Genomic DNA, 22,854 nt, shown 5'->3' on the forward strand with positions numbered 1-22,854 from the left:
CTTAAGAACTTAAATTTATTGACCACCAGAGGTCATCATCCACAACACAGACTCCCACATTACAAAGTACACCCTGGACTACATTTCCCATGCTCCATTGCACCAATCACATTCACCTGATATCTATCACACACAGCTGCCACCAATTATACACACACACAGCACAATCATCAGACAAGTTTTATAAGCATTGGACTTCTTCTCATACTGCCGAGTACTGTTCTATATCCTTCTCCACTTCACTTTTTTCACTTCACTTCACTTTAATTGCTGTGATATCAAGCCATTCCATGTTTGTTTTTTATAGTCTTGTTTCAGTTTATAGTTTTCATAGTCTTTTCCATGCCCTACCCTCTTTATCGTGTTTTGAACCGTTTGCACTGGATACTGGATTACTCCTCTTGTCTACCCCTCTGGATATTCTTAGCTCACGCTTGCCCTAGGATTATTCTTGTGTCTTGTCCTCCTCTATATACCTCTTTGCCAGTGTTTGACCCATGCCTGTTATGATCACGTCTCTGTTTAATAAAAGCTCGCACATGGATCCGCACGTCTCACGACTTATCAGCCCCGTTACAAATTTACTCATTATATACTCATATTTTGCAAACTGAATTGTTCAACTTACAGACAACACTCAAATTATCATGTTTACTGTACATAATCTCAAAAACAACTAGACTGTTAAGTATATTTTGTTGTCTAATAAGATTGTTGAATAAAATAAATGCATTTTTTGTACAACTTCGTCTTTCCAGTTTCACCTGGTTTAGGTTTAGTTTAACCACTTTGTAAACTGATTTGTGACATTACAAATAAATAATAATAATAATTATATATATATAATAAATAAAACTATATATATATAATTTTATTATTATATATATATATATATATATATATATATATATATATATATATTTTTTTTTTTTTTTTTGTCTGTGTATTCATCCATGCCACAAATTGTGATAACACTATCAAGGCAGCAACATAGAAAACGAGCCGACAACAGAACAGCACATAGACTATTTAAGCTGATCCTTCTGAGGCATGTTGAAGAAGAAAAAATCCGTCAAATAAGGAATATTAAAATAAGTGTCAAGATGTTTCAAAAAGTGAAATACGTAAATGGAAGTCAGCGGTAACCCCAACGAAAAAAAAAAAAGTTAAGCATTTAGTATTTAGTGACACAGTAGCCTACAATCAGAGACAGACAATCCCTGTCAAACCTCGGCAGCATGCTTTCGTTTTCGAAGGCGGAAATCCTGCAGCTCTTTCTGTATCTAATTCCGTAACACAGAGTGAATTTTGCGCTTGTGTGTTAGACACGTTAGATTTGAGTCAAAAGTACCTGGATGGCAGGCATATAGTTTTTGTTCACGGATCAAGTTCTTCTATCCAACACGATGAGCAGATTTGGTAAGTGAGAGAAACGGCGCGATTTAAATAATTGCTGAAAAACTTCAGTCGTTTGAATCTCTACATTTTTATTTGTACAATTAAACAATTGTCCAATTTTATATTTATGACGATGTTTTTTCTTATATAGCCTACATTGTTTCTATATATACATATCAGTGTAAGGGATATGTTTGTGGATAAGAACTGTGCAGCTCTTCTTCAGAGGGTTACTTGATGGCAATAGAGATCAGGGCAGAACAAACCAACTAGGGCAAAATGAGTATTATCTGGAGAGTGAAAAATGAATTATTATGTTCAAACCTATCAATATGGGTAGTCTAATGTGACCTATCCTGTGGTATTTGATAAACAGGTGGTTACAGATGGAAGGACAAACCTCCCGATCCTGATTCCAAAGTAGCAACCAGACATAAAGGTGAGTGAAAGTTTACCTTGTTATTATTAATATAAGTCACTTTATAGATTTACAGTTCAAGAGATCATTATTTACTTTGTGTTGTCTGGTTTGAGTATTACCAGACCTTTATTTTTGAATTTGCAAGATAAGCTTCTAAACACTCTGCTTTAAAAAAAATTTAATTATAATTTTTAATTATAATTAATCTCAGGTTTAGCTTTTTGACATCTTATAAAAGCATAGTTCTGGGAGTTTTTTTTAGATACTTAACACCTTGTCACACAGCAGCTTTTAGGCATTGTTCTGGTATTTATTTTTTTGTTATAAGTTAGAAATGAAAAGGAGGCAGCTTCCAGCAATACAAAGTCAATGGAGAGCATTGTATTGTTTCCCACTGTCACGGTGTTGGCGTGGCCTAAATGCGCTCTGTCTCTATGGTATCTTTAATTTAGCATTATTTTAGAAAAATTCAACATTTCAAATTAAATTGCCAGGTTAAACTACTATTTTGGGAAATTCCTTTTAGGGATTTTCTAATTGAAGACAGCATAGGACTAGCTGAGACTGTACACACAAAATTACAGTTTTATATTTTCATATATTTACGTTTACTTGTTGGAAGATTAGTGTAAGGGTGTTGTGTGAGCTGTGCTTTACACATTACTGTGGAATTGACAGTAGACAATATAATTTTTTATTTTTATTTTCTCAAAATTGTGCAGACATTTTCTAATCTGCCCACACCTTAATTCTGCCTGTTAGTAATTTAACTTGTTACTGTTCTTTGGCCATTTTTAACCACTAAAGTAATAACATTTGTGTCTTTTTGTAGATCGGAGTGACATGATTCTTCAATATAAAGCATCAGTCATTAATAAATGTAAGGTTGCAACAGAGCATAATCTTCCATGTGTGGATCTGGCCACCCGTTACACTGAACCAGTGATCATTCAGAGGAGCAAAGAGCAGACTGAGAAATACTATCGTGAACATGTTAGGTCTGTGGATGCTTCATCTCATCTGTTATCAAATGATAAGAATCACAGCATCAGAATAGACCAGCTGTTCAGTCCGGACAGTGATGAAAACACACCGAAAACTGTGATTCTCAGTGGAGATTCTGGAAGAGGGAAATCCTTCACGCTACAGAAGATCATGTTGGACTGGGCTTCTGGAGAACTTTACTCTGAAAACTTTGATGTAATGTTTCTTTTTAATTGTGAAGAGCTGAAGTGTATTTTTGAGGAGATGAGCTTATTTGAGCTTTTGAGCTGGAGTTGCAGTTTAACATTGGATCAGATCTCACAGATAACAACACAAAAGAAAGTCCTCTTCCTCATTGATGGGATTGATGAATATGTATCTCATCCACCCAGTCATTCGATGTTAGTACTCACTAATCCATCTCATAGAGCCCGACCCATGGACATTCTTAGGAGCGTGTTAAAGGGAATCTTGCTGCCTGAGTCATTCATTCTTGTCACCACAAGATCTCGAGCTGCTGATGCAGTGATGAACCTCCTCAAGGGTCCTCAGCGTTTCACTGAGATTATGGGCTTCTCTGAGAGAGGGGTGCAGGAGTACTTCCAGAAGTTCTTTCAGGATGAACAGCTCTTCAGGAAAATGTATGAGAGAGTGAAGATAAATGAAAGCCTCCTGACTGCCTGCTCTGTGCCTTTGCTGTGTTGGATGGTCTGTTTTTGTCTGAAGAAACACATAACAGATGATGATGGTGTGATGAGAGAACTAAAGACAAGCACCTCCATATATGTGCACTTTGTGTCCACTCTACTGGAGCATCATGACCAGAGTCAGTCTGTCCTCACCATGCTGAGGAGTCTGGGTCATCGGGCAGAGGAAGGGGTGAAGAAGCGAGAAGGTCTTTTTGTAGAGAAGAGTGTGACTGCGACTGGCTTAGATCCTGCTACTAATGTGTTCTTGTATAAAGATAGTTTGAAAAGAAATAACAGACAGGTGTCAGTGTTCAAGTTCATGCATCTCAGCTTCCAGGAGTTTTTCACTGCTCTTTATTATGTTTTACTGGATAAAAAAGAGTCCTGGGGGAAAGTCACAGATCTATTGGCCTCCCTGAAAATGAAGGGTATAATCAATAGGCCTTCTCCAGAAAGAAGAACAAATCCCATCCCTTCAGTCATGATGTTTCTCTGTGGTCTCTTAAATGAGAAGGCGAGCAGCTCACTCTTTGAAATAATCAAGTGGACTGTTCCTCAAATCATAAAACTAAAGACAAACCTGCAGGAAAGTCTTCTTACAGTGAGGAGACAGCATGGATGTGAACTGTTTGCTATGTGCTGTCTGTATGAGCTCCAGGATGAGAAAGTTGTGAGGAGAGCTTTAGGAGACTGGGTATCCATCAATCTGTCTAACATTTCTCTGAGGAGCACAGATTGCTGGGTGCTGCTGTACTGTCTTCAGTGCTGTCCAAACATCAGATACCTGAACCTCATGTACTGTGATTTAACAGCTGAGAAACTCAAGATTCTTCAGCCAGCGCTCTGTATCTCTAAGACTATGAGGTCAGTGTTTTTGAATGGAGAAACAATTAAAACTTAATTCTTGATTTACACACTTAAGAAAATACAGTTACTTAATTTACTTAACAGCTGAGGTCAAAGGTTTAGATTAGAAGAGACAAAAAGATTAGAAAGGTAGTTAGATTTTTTTTTTTAATATAATTAGAATAGTGAGTGCTAAAGTTAGAAGTTCAAATAAAGATGAAAGAGATAGGTCTTAGGTCGATTCTTGAAGATGGCTGAGGATTCAGCTGCTTGGACTAAGTCATTCCACCAGGAGGGAACATTTGATTTAAAAGTCCGTAAAAGTGACTTTGTGCTTCTTTGAGATGGCACAATCAAGCTATGTTCACTTACAGAATGCAAGCTTCTAGAGTGGACATAAGTCTGAAGTAATACATTTAGGTAAATGGGTGCAGAGTTAGTTGTGGTCTTTTAGGAAAACATCAATGTCTTGAATTTTATGTGAGCAGCTATTGGTAGCCAGTGCAAATTGATAAACAGAGGTGTGACATGTATTATTTTTGGCTCATTAAAAATTTATCTTGCTGCCGTATTCTGGATTAATTGTAAAGGTTTGATAGAACTGGCTGGAAGACCTGCCAAGAGAGCATTGCAATAGTCCAGCCTGGACAGAACAAGAGCTTGAACAAGGAGTTGTGCAGCATGTTCCGAAAGAAAGGGCTTGATCTTCTTGATGTTGAATAAAGCAAACTAAAGGACCAGATAGTTTTAGCAATTGAGGTCTGAGAAAGTCAGCTGATTATCAATCATAACTCCAAGGCTTCTAGCTGTTTTTGCAGGAGTTATGGTTGATGTGCCTAACTTGATGGTGAAATTGTGATGAAACGATGCGTTTGCTGGAATCGCAAGCAGTTCTGTCTTGGCAAGGTTGAGTTGAAGGTGATGGTCCTTCATTCTGCAAGATATCTCTGTTAGATAAGCTGAGATGCTAGTAGCTACTCTCGGATCATCAGGATGGAATGAGAGGTAGAGTTGAGTGTCATCAACATAGCAGTGGTATGAAAAGCCATGTTTCTGAATGACAGAACCTAATGATGCCATGTAGAAAGAGAAGAGAAGTGGTCCAGGAACTGAGCCCTGAGGCACCCCAGTAGTTAGATGTTGTGACTTGGACACTTCACCTATCCAAGATACTTTGAAGGACCTATCTGATAGGTAAGACTCAAACCACTGATGTGGAATTCCTGAGATGCTCTTTGCCAGTAGACTGATAGGAGGATCTGGTGGGTAACCATGTCAAAAGCAGCGGACACATCAAGCAGGATAAGTATGAAGATTTGGATTCCGCTCTTGCCAGTCTTAGGGCTTCAACAACTGAGCAAGGCAGTCTCAGTTGAATGTCCACTTCTGAAGCCAGATTGTTTGCTGTCAAGGAGGTTGTTCTGTGTGAGAAATGCAGAGACTTAGTGGAACACAGCTCATTTAAGTGTTTTTGCATTGAAAGGAAGAAGGGAAACTGGTCTGTAGTTCTTTAAAAGAGATGGGTAGAGGGTGGGTTTCTTAAGTAGTGGAGTTATACATGCCTGTCTAAATGATGACGGAAAAACACCAGTGTGGAGGGATTTGTTAATGATGTGAGTGAGTGCAGGTACAACTGCAGGAGATATGACTTGAAGATGATGAGATGGAATAGGATCAAGTGGTCAAGAAGTAGGATGATTAGAAAGGATGAGTTTGGAGACTTCTGCCTCAGAGAATGAAGAGAAGGATGCAAATGAGTGTATGTTTGCTGGTGATATAATATGGTGATAATCAGTAATGATTAAAAAACTTTTCAGTTTTATTTCAAAACAATATGAAGTCAACTTAAGTATAATATGGAAAGGTGGCACTTTGTGCAAATGCATTTTACACTACATTTTAAACAAATATATATTTCACACTTATATTTGTCACTGACTCATGTCATGTTTAGGCTGTCAGTGGAGCACCTGTCAGAAGTTGAAGATTTGATCCAGGTTCTTGGGGAATCAAAAATCCTGAGAGAACTGAAGTAATTTTAAGACACAATGTCCTACCTCCAATACAGCAATATGAGTATCAAACCAGTCATTTGAACATAATAAGCTGTCTTTTCTTTGTACTTGGTAGAGTTCAGGAGGATGAGAACATTGCTGAGAGTCCCAGATGGTCACTTAACCTATCAGTCAATCGTGGAGATGTCTTGTAAGAACTTTTGCACATACATAGTAATCTTTCTAATAAAGAATCATTCATAGAATAATTATATAGTCTTGTAAAGGAAACAACAGGTTCCAGAACACAAAATAAAACACTCCTAGGGGGTGTACAGTGCTGTTATTAAATGTTTCTCTGTGTTTCTGTCTGTTTCAGGTTGTCTTTGAGCTCCTCGGAGAAGAATCCGTCATTTCCAGGAGTCTTAAACATCACACTTACATGTCCACAATCAGAGTTATCCAGCACTGACTGGACATTCTTCTTACAGAGACTCAGCAAGACAGCAAAAGTAGCTGAAGAGTAAGAAAAATACTAATTTTGCCATTGCTCTATTTATCTCATCAGAAGCTTCACTGTTATACATACATACATGCAACAGCTTTTTAAATCTTTTGCAGTTCTTCAGCTCTTGATGAGCATGTCAGTTTGTTGCTGTCTTCATTTCACTCTGTGGGTTTGACGATGTTGGATCTAAAGCTGGTCATTCTGAATGAAAGCTGGGCTTCTGGGATCATTTGGCTCGTCCGGACCTGCACAAGTCTGCAGCAGCTCAGGTAAGACCATTTACTGTGGCCCCAGTGACGTTGCTAAGGATTCTCAGCCCATTGAAATTATTTCGCCATAAGGACCTCTCAAAATCACTTTCAGTGGGGGTCCTATGCACTCTGTGCCCCTTTTTTCCTCCCAGTAGCGATAGTACTGTGTGGCCCCATGAAGTTACTGAATTCTTAAATCAAAAACATCTGAATTTTATAACATTTGAAAGAAAAAAACTGTATTGTCTACACAAAACATTTGCAGCAAACTGTCATGAACATGGCAAGAGGGTGAGAGAAGGGGCTAAGAATCAAAGTGAAGCAAATTTAGACTTTAGTTTTGGTCTGTTCCTCACACAAAGTGGAGGCTTGAATCTCCAGTGAGCCAGGGGTCAACTCTTTAAAACAACTGGCTGCAGTTCTACAGTTACATTATAGATTTGATAATGATAAATAATAGTATATTTGTAATAATTCAATACCACGACTTAGGTGCCCTTGAGCAAGGCATCGAACCCCCAACTGCTCCCCGGGTGCCGCAGCATAAATGGCTGCCCACTGCTCCAGGTGTGTGTTCACAGTGTGTGTGTGTTCACTGCTCTGTGTGTGTGCACTTCGGATGGGTTAAATGCAGAGCACACATTCTGAATATGGGTCACCATACTTGGCTGAATGTCATGTCACTTTCACTTTCACTTTCACTTTCAATTTAAATGTGCTGCAGGCTAACTGAACATAACTGAACTAAACACTTTTTTTAAGTATGTTATTGCGATGTTAAGTGTTTTGCTTATATTGGTGTTTGTGTATCAACAACAATATTGCAGTGTCTTTGCTGATTTGCTGTTAGAAGAGGGAGTCATGTTGCTGAACAAATCACTGACAGATCCACACTGCACTGTGATCATTGAAGGGTGTGTATGAACTCAACAGATGTCCATTTGATATACTTTGAGGATGCTCTTTTTATTTTAAGTAAATTAAAACCACAAAACAAATAAGTTACTTATGATACAGTGTGCATATATATTAGGATGTGTTAATCTACAAATTAAACCTATTAGGTCGACTGAAAATATATTTTTTAAACTGTTTATCAAGGTGATATTTAGCGGATATTTAGTCTTTGTCTTTATTTGTTTTTCAAAATAAATCAGAATTACCCACATATTTTGGGTTATACATTAGGTTCCAAATTCAGGATATTTAATAGTATGAATGTATAGTTTCACTTTAGAGAGGTGGGTTTAAAATTTAGTCACCATTATGGATATTAACAAAAACATTGTTTCTTTTTTTATAATATTTATCTTTATTTATTTATTTGTTATTTTTGCTGGTTGAGAGTATGGACAAAACCTACAAAAGCTTAAAGGAAAATGTTGATATATTTTGTATATTTTTATTTATCCTGGTTTCCTCCGTCTTTTTCAAGGAGGAAGAGCAGGAAACCCACTGACCAGTGCAAAGAACTGGACTGCAGTCACAGCTGTTACGACAAAGTGAAAATTCATTTCAAACCGAAAGTTTTGGAACAGCTGAAGAAGTGAGGTTATCTTATCATTTTGTATGTTTTCTTTTTATAAGTTTATCATCTCATTTATTATAATATCTGCTCCCTAGGTTGGACATCTTTGACTCAGAACAATCTGGACTGAATCTTCAGCCGCTCCCAGTGTGTCAGTCTTGTGTTCACATTGTTGACTCTGATCAGTGGGTTCAGGTGGAGCCGTCAGTCTGTACAGATGAAGGAGGCTCAGAGTTCAGGATCAGCACTCCGGCGGGTCGATTCGAGTGCAGCAGAACCAGAATGCGATGGGTCTGTGCTGGTGACATCACTCTCCAGTATCGTGCAGTGGATGGAGGTTTCCTCATTGAAGAGCTGGAGAGGCTTCAGTGTGAGAGAATTGGTCCTGTGATTGATGTGACAGTGATCTCAGGGAAACTGGAGGAGGCACATCTACCTCATTACGCCTGTTTAGCAGAGTCATACTCCTCTCTCAAATATGCTGTAAAAGTCCTTGGAATCTTGGAATCGGTGGAGCTGACTTGTTTTCATGCCAAAATAATCCAGCCATCCTTTTGGCCTACCACAGTTATTAAACAAAAAGACATCCCTATTGAACAACATTTAGATCTTCTTATCTTCATGACAAGCGAAGATCCTCTTATTCTCAGTGTCTACATTCTTCCACTGTTTGATACTTTTTCAAAGGAAAAAATTAAGCATGAAGAAACAGCTAATAATCCTCATGTCCTTGAAATTGAGCACCCTAGCCCTAGCATGAAAATTCAAATGGACACACCACATGTTCTTAAAGTATCCGGTGCCAGCGTAGATTCCGAAGAAGGGATTACATTTTTAAGCAGTATTCACCCAGTCGTCTTCAAAATCAAACAAGACATAGATGGGGACGTTCAGATGACTCTCATCAAACAGCAGCATGAAATGTTTGTGTGGAAAACAGTCATTTGCAAAGACAAACTTAATCAGAAAAAAAAAGAAATGAGAAATTTAATGGCCAGGTATGTTAAACCTAATATATTTGATTCTGAAATCACATATACCAGGGTTCCCCAAATCTTACCTTGGAGGGACAATGCCCTGCAAAGTTGAACTCTGACCCTTATCAAACAACCCCTGAGGAAGCCCATTAAGGTCTTCAGCATCATTAGAAAGTCACAGGTACAGTCTTAAAAATAGAGGTGCTTCATAATGCCATAGAATTACTTTTTTGTTCCATAAACCTTTAACATCTGAAGAAAATCTGTTTCACAAAAAGTTCTTTGTGGCAAAAGAAGGTTCTTCAGATTATAAAAAAGGTAAGAAAGAGATTGTTCTTTAAAGAACCTTTGACTGAATTGTTCCTAGTGGGACCAAAAACTGTTCTTCTATGGTATCGCTTGAAGAACCTTTTGAAGCACCTTTATTTTTAAGATTGTAAGTGAGTTTGATCAGGATTTGAGTTAAACTGTGCAGAGCAGTGGCCATCCAGAAAAATCTGTTAGAAAAAGCATTCAAGTTATATGATTTCAGGTGCTTTAACTCTTTGTAGAACTGTCCTGATTCTTAACCCTCTGCTGTTTTGTTATGCCATTTTGGATTAAATAAGTTTCGAATTATTAATAATTACAGCTAACCATGATGTACAGTATTAACTGACACTTTAATATTTAAAAATCTAAATTATTCAAAAAACTAGTTTTGACAATTCCTAAATATATATCCAAATGCAAAACCTGAAGTAGTAATGTCTGAAAAGACTGTTCTCTTGTCCTAAATGAACAATACCAGAGGGTTAATAATCTCTTATATCAAGAAAGCCAAGATACACTGATTTATCATGTAACTAATAAAATGATGTAAACAACTGCTGTTTAATGGATACTGTTTAAAGAAAGAACAATGTGTAAACTGAACTGAACTGATGTTTAATTGAAAAATATGTAATATGAAGTATTTTCTAACTAAATTCATAAAGTTAGACTGCCCTCAAATGGTAACCTCCTAACCTTCAAAATTTCATAAAACACAGACCCCTGCAATATATTTGGTCAGATAAGATGATTGAAGGTGTCAAGGTGAATATAAGAGAATACTGTATGTACAGGATTTATTTGTATATTCTCATGTGAAAAATACTTTTTATTGTATCATCGAGTCTGATTTGGCTTAGGTACATGGCTATTGTTTAGGCACTTTGATAAGTGAATTTTGGAATTACAAATGGAATAATACAGTGCTATTTCAGTTAAATTGTTCACTCCAAATTATGGTAGCAGTGTATATATTAATCTTTGTTCAATTCATTTGTAGGTTTGGCAGGTTGTCCACAGAAATGAGAAAGCACATCCCTGAAGGACAGAAGCAGAAGCCACGGAAACGTACAAATGATACTATAATTAATGCTTTCAAAAAAATTTTGCTCTTTGTTGCATTTTGTCACAATTTAATTTAATTGTGTGCATCATAATTTAGTTAAATTATTTTTTATTTTTTTACTTGTATTAGGAATACATTAATTACTTTCACTTGTCTTGAAAACACTCGGGTTTTGAAATTGTATGTAAACGAACATAACAAATGTTTTGTTATTAATAAATGTGTTTTTTTTCTTTTCAGGGTGAATAGAAAGTACAAAATAACAGAATTAGTTGAATAATAAATCTTTTTTAACATTGTTAGCCATTAAATGATTGTTCATGTCCTTCTTGTGTGTTTTTGTGTCAGTAACTATTGTCCTCTTCTGTTTTTCTCTAGGTAGGAGTGACATAATTCTTCTCTATAAAGCATCAGTAATTGATAAACGTAAGTTTGTGACCGAGTGTAATCTTCAAACTGATGAATGTGTGGAGCTGGCTGCCCGTTACACTGAACCAGTGATCATTCAGAAGAGCAAAGAGCAGACTGAGAAATACTATCGTGAGCATGTGAGGTCTGCACATGCTTCTGGACTGAATACATCTACTCATCTGTTATCAAATGACAAGAATCAAAGCATCAGAATAGACCAGCTGTTCAGTCCTGACAGTGATGGAAACACACAGAAAACTGTGGTTCTCAGTGGAGATTCTGGAAGAGGGAAATCCTTCACGCTACAGAAGATCATGTTGGACTGGGCTTCTGGAGAACTTTACTCTGAAAACTTTGATGTAGTTTTTTTGTTTAAGTGTGAAGAGCTGAAGTGTATTTTTGAGGAGATGAGCTTGTTTGAGCTTTTGAGCTGGAGTTGCAGCTTAACATTGGATCAGATCTCACAGATACTGGAGTTAACAACACCAGAGAAAGTCCTCTTCCTCATTGATGGGATTGATGAATATGTTTCTCATCCACCCAGTCATTCGATGTTAGTACTCACTAATCCATCTCATAGAGCCCGACCCATGGTCATTCTTAGGAGCGTGTTAAAGGGAATCTTGTTGCCTGAGTCATTCATTCTTGTCACCACAAGATCTCGAGCTGCTGATGCAGTGATGAACCTCCTCAAGGGTCCTCAGCGTTTCACTGAGATTATGGGCTTCTCTGAGAGAGGGGTGCAGGAGTACTTCCAGAAGTTCTTTCAGGATGAACAGCTCTTCAGGAAAATGTATGAGAGAGTGAAGATAAATGAAAACCTCCTGACTGCTTGCTCTGTGCCTTTGCTGTGTTGGATGGTCTGTTTTTGTCTGAAGAAACACATAACAGATGATGATGGTGTGATGAGAGAACTAAAGACAAGCACCTCCATATATGTGCACTTTGTGTCCACTCTACTGGAGCATCATGACCAGAGTCAGTCTGTCCTCACCATGCTGAGGAGCCTGGGTCATCGGGCAGAGGAAGGGGTGAAGAAGCGAGAAGGTCTTTTTGTAGAGAAGAGTGTGACTGCGACTGGCTTAGATCCTGCTACTAATGTGTTCTTGTATAAAGATAGTTTGAAAAGAAATAACAGACAGGTGTCAGTGTTCAAGTTCATGCATCTCAGCTTCCAGGAGTTTTTCACTGCTCTTTTTTATGTTTTACTGGATAAAAAAGAGTCCTGGGAGAAAGTCACAGATCTGTTGAACTCCCTGAAAATGAAGGGTATAATCAATAGGCCTTCTCCAGAAAGAAGAACAAATCCCATCCCTTCAGTCATGATGTTTCTCTGTGGTCTCTTAAATGAGAAGACGAGCAGCTCACTCTTTGAAATAATCAAGTGGACTGTTCCTCAAATCATAAAACTAAAGACAAACCTGCAGGAAAGTCTTCTTACAGTGAGGAGACAGCATGGATGTGAACTGTTTGCTATGTGCTGTCTGTATGAGCTCCAGGATGAGAAAGTTGTGAGGAGAGCTTTAGGAGACTGGGTATCCATCAATCTGTATAGCGTTCCCCTGAGGAGCACAGATTGCTGGGTGCTGCTGTACTGTCTTCAGTGCTGTCCAAACATCAGATACCTGAACCTCATGTACTGTGATTTAACAGCTGAGAAACTCAAGATTCTTCAGCCAGCGCTCTGTATGTGTGAGAATCTGAGGTCAGTGTGTTCGCATGGAGAAACTTAAAATTCAAACTTCAAACTTAATTCTGTATTGAAACTCGTTTTAAAATACATTTACTATTTTTTTTTAATAAATACATGTAAACTATTTAATTTCTAAATTAATTTCTTGTGTTTGACTCAAGGTTGTCAGTAAAGCACCTGTCAGAATTTGGAGATTTGATCCAGGTTCTTGGTAAATCTAAGTTCCTGAAAAAAATGAGGTAATCTGCATCTGATAAATAATAAATTATATTACAACTAATAAATTATTGTATTTCATGGAAAAGGATTAGGGCCAAGCAACAATAATAATAAAAAAAAACATCCTGATATTAAAGTCATTCAAATATGATCTTAAACTTAAAATGTTCAGATTAAACTTATTACATTTAGAGAATGAAGTTGTTATTTTTCAAAATAAAACTCATTAAATCTCGAGAGAAAAAAGTTTAGTTAAAATGTTGTTAATAAACTCATTAAATTACACAAAAAATGTTGTTAAATATCGTGAAAATAAACCTTGTTAAATTTAGAATAAAATATAAATAAATGTTAGAATAAAGAATAAAAATAAAATGTTGAGAATACATTTAGAAATTATAATTTAATGTATTAATGAGAAAAAAAAGTTTTGAGAAAAAACATTTTGAGAAATAAATCTGGAATAAACACACTCGTGTCATTTATTTAATCTCAACATTTTATTTAAAAAATGTTCTTGAAATTGAACAAATTTAATCTTGTATTATAATGACTTTAATCTCGAGATGGTTTTATTTTTTTAATATTGCTTGGCCCTATTCCTCTGTATTGTATTTAAATTATTTGATGATACCTTTTTTTGTTCCTGATAGGATTCAGGAAAGTGAGAACAGTGCTGAGAATCCCAGATGGTCACTTGAGCTGTCAGTGACTCGTGGAGATGTTCTGTAAGAAAATATAACACATAGTTTGTAATCACTTATCAAAAGAACACTGCAGCTATAGTGAGTGTACAGTGCTGTTATCAAATGTTTCTCTGAGTTTCTGTCTGTTTCAGGTTGTCTTTGAGCTCCTCAGAAAAGAATCTATCGTTTCCAGGAGTCTTAAACATCACACTTACATGTCCACAATCAGAGTTATCCAGCACTGACTGGACACTCTTCTTACATAGACTCAGCAAGACAGAAAAAGTAGCAGAAGAGTAAGAAAAATACTCATTTTGCCATTGCTCTATTTATCTCATCAAGTAGCTTAACTGTTATCCATACATGTAACAATCTTTAAAATCTTTTGCAGTTCTTCAGCTCTTGATGAGCATGTCAGTTTGTTGCTGTCTTCATTTCACTCTGTGGGTTTGAAGACGTTGAATCTGAAGCTGGTCAGTCTGAATGAGAGCTGGGCTTCTGGGATTATTTTCCTTTCCCAGACCTGCACCAGTCTACAGGAACTCAGGTAAGATCATTTGCTTTTATTCAAAAAAACTGATTTCTGTCATGTCCCCTGATACCATATACAATGGCTCCATAAAGTTACTGGATGCTTAGGTCACACTTTAGTGCCATAAACTTTCATGATAAAGATCTTTATGTTAGGGTATAGTTTTGATTGGTTCTTCACACAAAGATATTGTATGGCTTCAGATGAGACGCAATATAGGGGCTAATTAATGTAATAGATTTTTGATGATTTTATGGTAGTTTTAATAATATTTCAGAAGCTCCAGATCCCATCTATTGTTATATAACCAATGGCTATTTTATTTATAACATGCCCTTTTATTGTATGTCCTTTCGAGAACACATCTAAAACCACAACATTGAGTAAATAATGACAAAATTCTCATAAAGTGGACATGTACTTGGGTGATCTCTGAAAATCAATATGTTGCAAGTAAAAATAATTTTTATATTACAAAAAATCCCACATTATATAAGGTGCCTTTACTATGTGTACTTGAATAGCCAAGTAAATTACACTTTCAAGGTCCAGAAACTATCAAATAACTGACTTAAATTTTAAGAAATGTATTACAAAGTGGGTACAAATATAATTTGTTATAAAATTATGTTATTATTAAAGTTATTATCCTGATTCTTTGCTTATTGATGTTTGTGTAACATGAATATTTCAGAGTCAGTGTCACTGGATTGCTTTTGGAGGAGGGGCTCACGTTACTGAAGAAATCACTGACAGAGCCACACTGCACTGTGATCATCGAAGGGTTTGTGTGCTCAGTGTGCTTTTTAATGCACAGTTTAAATGCAACTAGATTAAAACAAAACACATGACAAATTAGTTTAATTATTACAGAAACTAAAAATCTACAAAACACCCATTGCTGAATTTTTTTGAAATACTGTACAGTTATTATAGTGGTATCGATGTATCAAAAACATGGTTTTTTTGTTTCCTACAAAAGATTGAAAAGCATAATGGTGGTATATTTTGAATCGTTTTTAAAAAATCCTGGTTTCCTCCATGTTTATCAAGGAGGAAATGCAGTAAACTCACTGATCAGTGCAAAGAACAGGACTGGAGTCACAGCTGTAATGAGAAAGTAGAGATTCACTTCAAACCAAAGGTTTTGAAAAACCTTAAAGAGTGAGCTCATCTTATATTTTTTATAATCTGTTTCTCTTTCACCCATTTATCATTTCATTTATCATTGTAATTCCTGTTCTCTAGGCTGACCATCTCTTACTCAGAACAATCTGGACTGAATCTTCAGCCGCTCCCAGTGTGTCAGTCTTGTGTTCACATTGTTGACTCTGATCAGTGGGTTCAGGTGGAGCCGTCAGTCTGTACAGATGAAGGAGGCTCAGAGTTCAGGATCAGCACTCCGGCGGGTCGATTCGAGTGCAGCAGGACCAGAATGCGATGGATCTGTGCTGGTGAAATCACTCTCCAGTATCGTGCAGTGGATGGAGGTTTCCTCAGTGAAGAGCTGGAGAGGCTTCAGTGTGAGAGAATTGGTCCTGTGATTGATGTGACAGTGATCTCAGGGAAACTGGAGGAGGCACATCTACCTCATTATGCCTGTTTGGCAGAGTCAGACCCCTCTCTCACACAAAGTGTAAAGGTCCTCAGTGTTGAAGATGAGGGAATATCCTTGGAATCAGTGGAGTTAACTCGTTTTCATGCCAAAATACTTAAACCATCTTTTTCTCCTAAAACGATGCTTATGAAACTAGGGATATCAGTAAAAGTGCACTGTGATCTACTGATCTTCATGACACAAAAGAACCCCATCATTCTCCATGTGTATTTTTTCCCATCAGATTCACTTTTTAAAGAAAAAATTAAAACAGAGGAAAAACTGAGTCATCCAATCAAGTGTTCAAGACCTGAAACTCCACTGCGTATGATGAAACAACACAGTCTTGATGTTCATGGTGCATCTGTCCAACCTGAAGCAATCAAATTAAGAGGTGACATCGAGCCAAACTTCTTTCAGGTCAAACATCCTGTGGACAATGACATCAAAATGTCACTCAGCCAAGTTGATGATCAGAAATCAGTTTGGACTGCAACAGTTTGGAAAGAATTAATCAACATGCATCCAAACAGGGCTGAGAATTTGTTTCAAACAGGACAAAACCAAAATACACCACGATTGTCTGTCAACTTTGATAAAGTTCAGTTTTTTGATAGAAATTGGTGTGCTCTTATTAGAAGTGTTGAGAATGTAAATAACATTGCAGACAATCTGCTGCAAAAGCAAATCATTCATGAAGAATTATATTCTGAAATCACACATCCAACTTCAACCAGTGAAGCCAGCATGAGGAAGATCTGCAGTATAGTGCGTAAAGGTAGTGACACTGTGAAAGAAATGTTCATCTGCATTCTTCTGGAAGAAGATCCCGACCTTTTAAATCATTTGCCTTTATCTGACTCTTAAACTTTTTTGTTTGATGACTCTACATTTTATTTTACATGAATTGGGAAATGACATGTAAGCTATACAGGCAACCAATGCCCTGGAGAGCTCACCCTACTATACTGCAGCTTTTGGAGAACAGTATTTTAACAAATCAAACTCACAGTTAAAGAACATTCAAATGCTCTGATTGTCTTTTAAAATTAAAGGGGAAAAAACTGTTGCAATATATTTTCCTGTCTGATAAGAACACTGAATCAAATGAATGAAAAATATTTCTGTACAGGTTTATTTCTACAGTTGTGTTGTAATGCTTGATGGTTCGTGACATATCCTGAGAAGAACTCCGCATTTGCCATTGCAACTTACCTATGATAAATTATGGCTGAGAATGGACACTTCACTCATGTTGGTTGCGTCAGCGTCATAATTTCCAGTATATATATATATATTTTTTTGAATTTGTGACTGGTAGATGGAGTGCTAAAATAACGTTATTAACTGGTTAATGGCCATTAAAAAAAAAGTTCATTCAGAACTATCTGTTTAGACCTGTTCATTTTCTGTTTTTGGTTATGTTCCTGTCAAAATTTCTATTGTTTCTGTTTTCTGTTTTCATTCCTTCAACAGGTTCAGATCCCTGATGCAGACAGACAATATGAAGAACAGATGGAAAACTAAGCTAAAGCTAAAGTGACCTGGTCCCATCTTGGTGCCCCCAGAATGTGATTTCTACAAATGGTTGACACCAATCCATGAAGCCATGTAAAATATATGGGTAGAGCTTAATCAGAGTTTCTTTTTTTTTTACAATTATTTTTGTTTTCCCAAAAGGAAACGTGTCATTTTCAACTTGTCAAACCTGTGTGAGCTTCTTTCTTCTGGTTTAAATTGTTACGTGTTTGGAACAGCTTGAGAGTAAGTTAGCAATGACAAAATGTAAATTTTTGGGTGAACTATCCCTTTAACATTCAGTTGAGTTCTCAGTGTATACTTCCTTTTTTCTCTTCTGTATTTTGTCATATTTCAATGCTCTGTACTGTCTCATAAAGGCAGACGTTTCTCTTTGTGTAAAATAAATACTGTATAATGCAATATTTGTATTCTTTTTGATTTTGAGGCTGGATAATCATAAGAAGAAATATGTCAGATAATGGTAAGTGTTTATTTCAGAGTTGCACTGCTGCTAAATACGTACTTGAAATGGTCGAATTCTTAATATTTGTTTAATATAAATGACTAAACATTTAAAAATTATCAACTCACACATGCAAAAAAAAAAGGGGGGGGGGCATAAAGTGTTTTCCCTATGTGTATGATTTAGACAACGTGGCCCTTCTTCTTTGGATTCTTTGTGCATTTTAGGGGAAGTCGTGGCCTAGTGGTTAGAGAGTTTCACTCCTAACACTAAGGTAGTGGGTTTGAATCTTGAGCCGGCAATACCATGACTTAGGTGCCCTTGAGCAAGGCACATAATCCCCAACTGGTCCCTGGACCCCACAGCATAAATGGTTGCCCACTGCTCTGTGTGTGTGCACTTTGGATGGGTTAAATGCAGAGCATGATTTCTGAGTATGGGTCACCATACTTTGCTGTATGTCATGTCACTTTTATTTATTGAGGTTGCTTTTTTGACCATAGCTTTTGATTATACATTAGATACTACTGTATAAACTTAGTAGATTTTATTTCAACTTGGTTTGAATGGAAAAGTCACACACAGACCTTGCACCAGCATACAGTACCTACTTCCTTTTTAAAAAGACAACCAGTTGAAACTAAAATCAGTATAACGACCAGCTCCATATTAAAACTCCACAGTTTTTTTTCTATTAATATAAATAATTAAAAAAAAAAAAAAATTAATAACTATAACTAGGCCATCTTCCAAAAGTCTTGGCATCACTGTGCATTCATATGCACTCACACCTGGCTTCTGCCATTCCTGAGCAAGCTCTGCACTGGTGGTGCACCAATCCCACAGCTGAATATACTTTCAGTCCTGGCACTTGATAGATTTTATTGGGTGCCCTGAAGCAGTCTTCACAGCAATTGAACCTCTACCTTTGAAGTTCTTGATGATACAATAAATGATTGATTTAGGTGTAATCTTACTAGCAGCATTATCCTTGCCTGTAAATCCCTTTTTGTTCAAAGCAATGATAACTAGACGTTTCCTTGCGGGTAACTACAGTTAACAGAGGAAGAACAATGGTTTCAAGCACCACCTGCCTTTATAGCTTCCAGTCTGTTATTCTATCCCAATCAGTGTGACAGAGTGATCTTTAGCCTTGTCCTCATACCTGTGGTGTAACACACTCTCACCTGTGTTAATGAGAGAATCACTGACATGATGTTCCTATTGTGGCAAGGCTGAAGTGGAAATGTTTTTGGGATTAAGTTCATTTTCATGGCAAAGAGGGCCTTTGCAATCCATTTCAATTCATCTAAACACTTATTTAACATTCTGGAGTATATGCAAATTGCCATCACAAAAACAGAGGCAGCAGACATTGTGAAAATGTATATTTGTGTCATTCTCAAAACCTTTGGCCAGGGCTCTACATCTTAGCAGAGGCTTTAGGATAATATTTACCTCTCCTAGTTAGTTTCCATGTTTACTATGTTGTTCACCGGTGTCATCGTTTGTTGTTAGTTTTCCCATATTGCTCTGTGTTTGTATCTTGAGTTGGTTGGTTATTGTCACTGTTTGAGGAACCAACCACAAATACGTATGGATCTAGCAGCAGGAAGACTAACTCCTGTCTCTACGTCAAGGGGACACAGAGGACATGAATTTTACAGAGGACTATTTAGAACTGGTTCCCTGGATTGAGGGCACATTAAAGATGTGCTTCTTGAGCAGGCTAGACAATTGCCTCCTCCAATCAATGCCCGCAGAATATTCCAGTTGTACAATACATACGTTATGGCTGAGCAGTTTCTCTCTAACAGAGGAGGAGGTTCAAGAGGATGCCTATTTCTAGTTTGTGACAGAGTATAATCTTCTATCTAATGAATATGTGGACCTGGCTGGTTATTACACTGAACCAGTGATCATTCAGAAGAGCAAAGAGCAAACTGAGAAAATCTCCAGATTTGAGAGAAAGAAGATCAATTTCCATACCTCCAGTTATACTGTTCCTCTATGGTCTTTTAAATGAAGAGGTGAGCAGCTCATTCCTTGAAAATATTGAGTGGACTGTTCCTCACACCATTAAACTAAAGAAAAAAGAAATGAGGAAAACACTCAAGAGAGCTGTTGTTTTGATGATACAGCAGTACGGAATTGAGTTATTTGCTCTCCACTGTCTGCATGAGCTTCAGGATAAGAGGTTTGTGAGGAAAATATTTAAAGTTTACAAGTCCATGGATCTCTGTAACGTTTCCCTGAGGAGCACAGATTGCTGGGTGCTGCTGTACGGTCTTCAGTGCTGTCCAAACATCAGATACCTGAACCTCATGTACTGTGATTTAACAGCTGAGAAACTCAAGATTCTTCCGCCAGCGCTCTGTATGTGTGAGAATCTGAGGTTAGTGTGTTCGCATGGAGAAAAGAAGAGCATGAAATTTAACTCTTCTCAAAATACAATTATTCGGTCTCATTCATGAAAAATTAGTAAATATACTAGTAAATATGTGTGTGATTTGGGCGTATAGAGACCTTCCCGAAAACTCACAGATACTTCGTAAATGTCAGATGGGATAGTGAAATGTGTGTGTGTGTGTGTGTGTGTGTGTGTGTGTGTGTTAAAGACCTGCCACAAGAGGGCGCACAACCAAAACAATAACAAAAGCATGGTTTGATTACGCTAAGAAGGAGCGTGGAATGATGGGATTTGTTGTCTTCTGCCCAACATCTGACAGCCATCAATCAGACGGAAAGTTAAATCATGGGTTTAACACAAGTTCAACAATTTGCGCAAGTAGCCTAGATTACATACAAAGCCAATGCAAAGACGCGTCCTCGCGCAGGTCTAGAGACACGATGCCCCGCGTTTGCCGTGTATGCCCCATAATACTTATCTTGTTGATCGTTATAATAGCATACGTTTTCTGTAAAGATACGAATCAAAACAACTCACCAGTCGAGTAAAACACAAGCGAGATCGGCATCTCTTTCTAGCTGAAGCTTGTCGCGAAGCTCTCTCCAACTATAAAATGCAATCAAAGCGAGGATATTAATCCTTGCTCTTTCTCTCCTCTTGCCACAAACTCTTCTTGGTTCGTCTGGTTGGCCGTACGCTTACGTTTATGGGAGCTGTCCTTGTCGACAGAACCAGCGGCAGTAAACAGTAATTATGTTCCATAAATAAGTAACACAATCCACCATAAAACGTGCAAGAAGAAGTAAATAAGGAACTACTTGAAGCAAGATAGTGGTTTGCTGGACGCTAGACACTACTTCCACATTTGTCCAAGACTCTGTTGTCATGTGGTTTCTACATCAGTAAAGGCGGTAACAAAGGGTAACTAACGTCATTGACAGGCGACTGCACTGCCCCATGTCACTGTTTAGAATGGGAATTTTCTCATAATTTACAAGTAGTTGAAAACATTAGAGCTATTGTTAGTAATCAGCTGGACAAAATATATAACACTAGCCTAGTGGTTTTTGGATATTTTACTGCAAATATCTTACAAATTGTACCTTTAATGAATTCCAATCAGTCGTAAATGGGACGCGCATATACGCTCATTCTCAATTACGATAAATCCTGCCCATTAAATGCGACTGACAACTATTTACGGGCATTATATGACACCAAACGAAGGATTTTTTTATACAATGTATGATTTCAACATCTCTTCTCAAAAGCGAATGAAAAATAAAAAATGATCAGTTTCATTATCAGAATTTTATTCAAAAGGCCACATTTTATTTTCAAACGAACATCGGGTCCTAAAAAAGGCAGCATATTACAGATGCTGTTAATGGAGTTTTATTTGTTAATCGAATAGTCCCAGAAGTGAAAATAAAGTGGTACGAGATAAGGCTTGAGTTCAAAAAACAAATTTCCGTAACAATAAAGTGTCTATTATTTTGCCCAGCCCTGAAAGCAATTAATTATTTGATTAAAGTGTTCCGTTTGTAGATGCTATTACTGGCTCTCATAATAAAAGTAAAAAGAAAAACCGTATGTAATAGTATTTTTTCAAAATGCTGTGTACTGCTCGATTAAGGTGAATTAAAATGCAGCCTTATTAATGAGCAAAACGTTCGGATGTTAAACTCACTATTTACGCGTGTCTGGGAGCAGGTGATTTATTTCATTCCAACTAATATTTGGAAAATATGAACATTTTAATGAATCTGAGAATTTACACCAGAATCTTTACACACGATTTACACAAAAATTCGTTCTGATCGTGTTTCATGAATGAGACCCATTGTGTATTTCTGCTTAAAGGGGGGGTGAAATGCTATTTCATGCATACTGAGTTTTTTACACTGTTAAAGAGTTGGATTCCCATGCTAAACATGGACAAAGTTTCAAAAATTAAGTTGTACGTTTGAAGGAGTATTTTTGTTCCAAAAAAACCTCTTCCGGTTTGTCACAAGTTTCGGAAAGTTTTTTTCGAGTATGACTCTGTGTGACGTTAGATGGAGCGGAATTATGAAGTTATTTTTGATTCAAAACAACTGAACACCTGTGACAGTGCGATTTGTAGTTGTAAAGAAAAGCCACACATGTGTATCAGTAAATTTGAAGTCACAGAGAGAAATGTTTTAAGAGTTGCAAACCTGTAGACTTTTTTTCTCTCCCACCAATACAACACAACAGTTACACCTTCTCAAATTCTTCATTGCAGGTGCACAAATCCTATTCTACAAATCACACATTTAGAAACTCGTACGCTCACATTTTTGATACAATTGCTGCAGTGAATGTGG

The 22,854-nt window shown here is 37.1% G+C and overlaps 1 protein-coding gene and 1 long non-coding RNA gene across 4 annotated transcripts; one reads left to right on the forward strand and one right to left on the reverse strand.

Moving 5' to 3' along the window:
• The first annotated feature begins 1,281 nt into the window (after positions 1-1,281).
• Positions 1,282-18,053, forward strand: LOC127951572 (NACHT, LRR and PYD domains-containing protein 1 homolog). 3 transcript variants are annotated; one of them, XM_052549539.1, is made up of 11 exons: positions 1,282-1,419; positions 1,775-1,837; positions 2,652-4,356; positions 6,293-6,370; positions 6,469-6,543; positions 6,712-6,855; positions 6,954-7,109; positions 7,919-8,005; positions 8,527-8,637; positions 8,715-8,956; positions 16,006-18,053. In XM_052549539.1, the coding sequence occupies exons 1-11, from the start codon at positions 1,407-1,409 to the stop codon at positions 16,977-16,979; spliced, it is 3,648 nt and encodes a 1,215-aa protein (XP_052405499.1). In that variant the 5' UTR covers positions 1,282-1,406; the 3' UTR covers positions 16,980-18,053. The 3 variants fall into 3 exon arrangements, with proteins under 3 accessions (XP_052405499.1, XP_052405497.1, XP_052405496.1); XM_052549537.1 differs by lacking the exons at positions 6,954-7,109; positions 7,919-8,005; positions 8,527-8,637; positions 8,715-8,956 and adding exons at positions 14,375-14,530; positions 15,210-15,299; positions 15,569-15,679 and having other exon boundaries at positions 15,764-18,053; XM_052549536.1 differs by lacking the exons at positions 1,282-1,419; positions 1,775-1,837; positions 2,652-4,356; ... (5 more) ...; positions 8,527-8,637; positions 8,715-8,956 and adding exons at positions 8,963-9,617; positions 10,909-10,976; positions 11,353-13,090; ... (4 more) ...; positions 15,210-15,299; positions 15,569-15,679 and having other exon boundaries at positions 15,764-18,053.
• LOC127951581 (uncharacterized) lies at positions 12,964-21,239 on the reverse strand. The gene is made up of 4 exons (XR_008152669.1): positions 21,044-21,239; positions 13,932-14,023; positions 13,256-13,303; positions 12,964-13,069 (listed from the first exon to the last, which is right to left on the reverse strand). It is a non-coding gene; the product is annotated as an uncharacterized LOC127951581 (long non-coding RNA).
• Positions 21,240-22,854: the final 1,615 nt, after the last annotated feature.

This window comes from Carassius gibelio, chromosome B2 (genome assembly GCF_023724105.1).
Source record: "Carassius gibelio isolate Cgi1373 ecotype wild population from Czech Republic chromosome B2, carGib1.2-hapl.c, whole genome shotgun sequence".
Taxonomy (NCBI): domain Eukaryota; kingdom Metazoa; phylum Chordata; class Actinopteri; order Cypriniformes; family Cyprinidae; genus Carassius; species Carassius gibelio.

Excerpts from the sequence above, each read along its gene's own strand:
- LOC127951572 (XM_052549536.1), top strand. The coding sequence starts at position 9,241 with ATGACAAGCGAAGATCCTCTTATTCTCAGTGTCTACATTCTTCCACTG. Across the intron at positions 10,977-11,352 it reads GAAGCAGAAGCCACGGAAAC|GTAGGAGTGACATAATTCTT; the intron begins GTACAAATGATA and ends GTTTTTCTCTAG. Across the intron at positions 15,680-15,763 it reads GTTTTGAAAAACCTTAAAGA|GCTGACCATCTCTTACTCAG; the intron begins GTGAGCTCATCT and ends CCTGTTCTCTAG.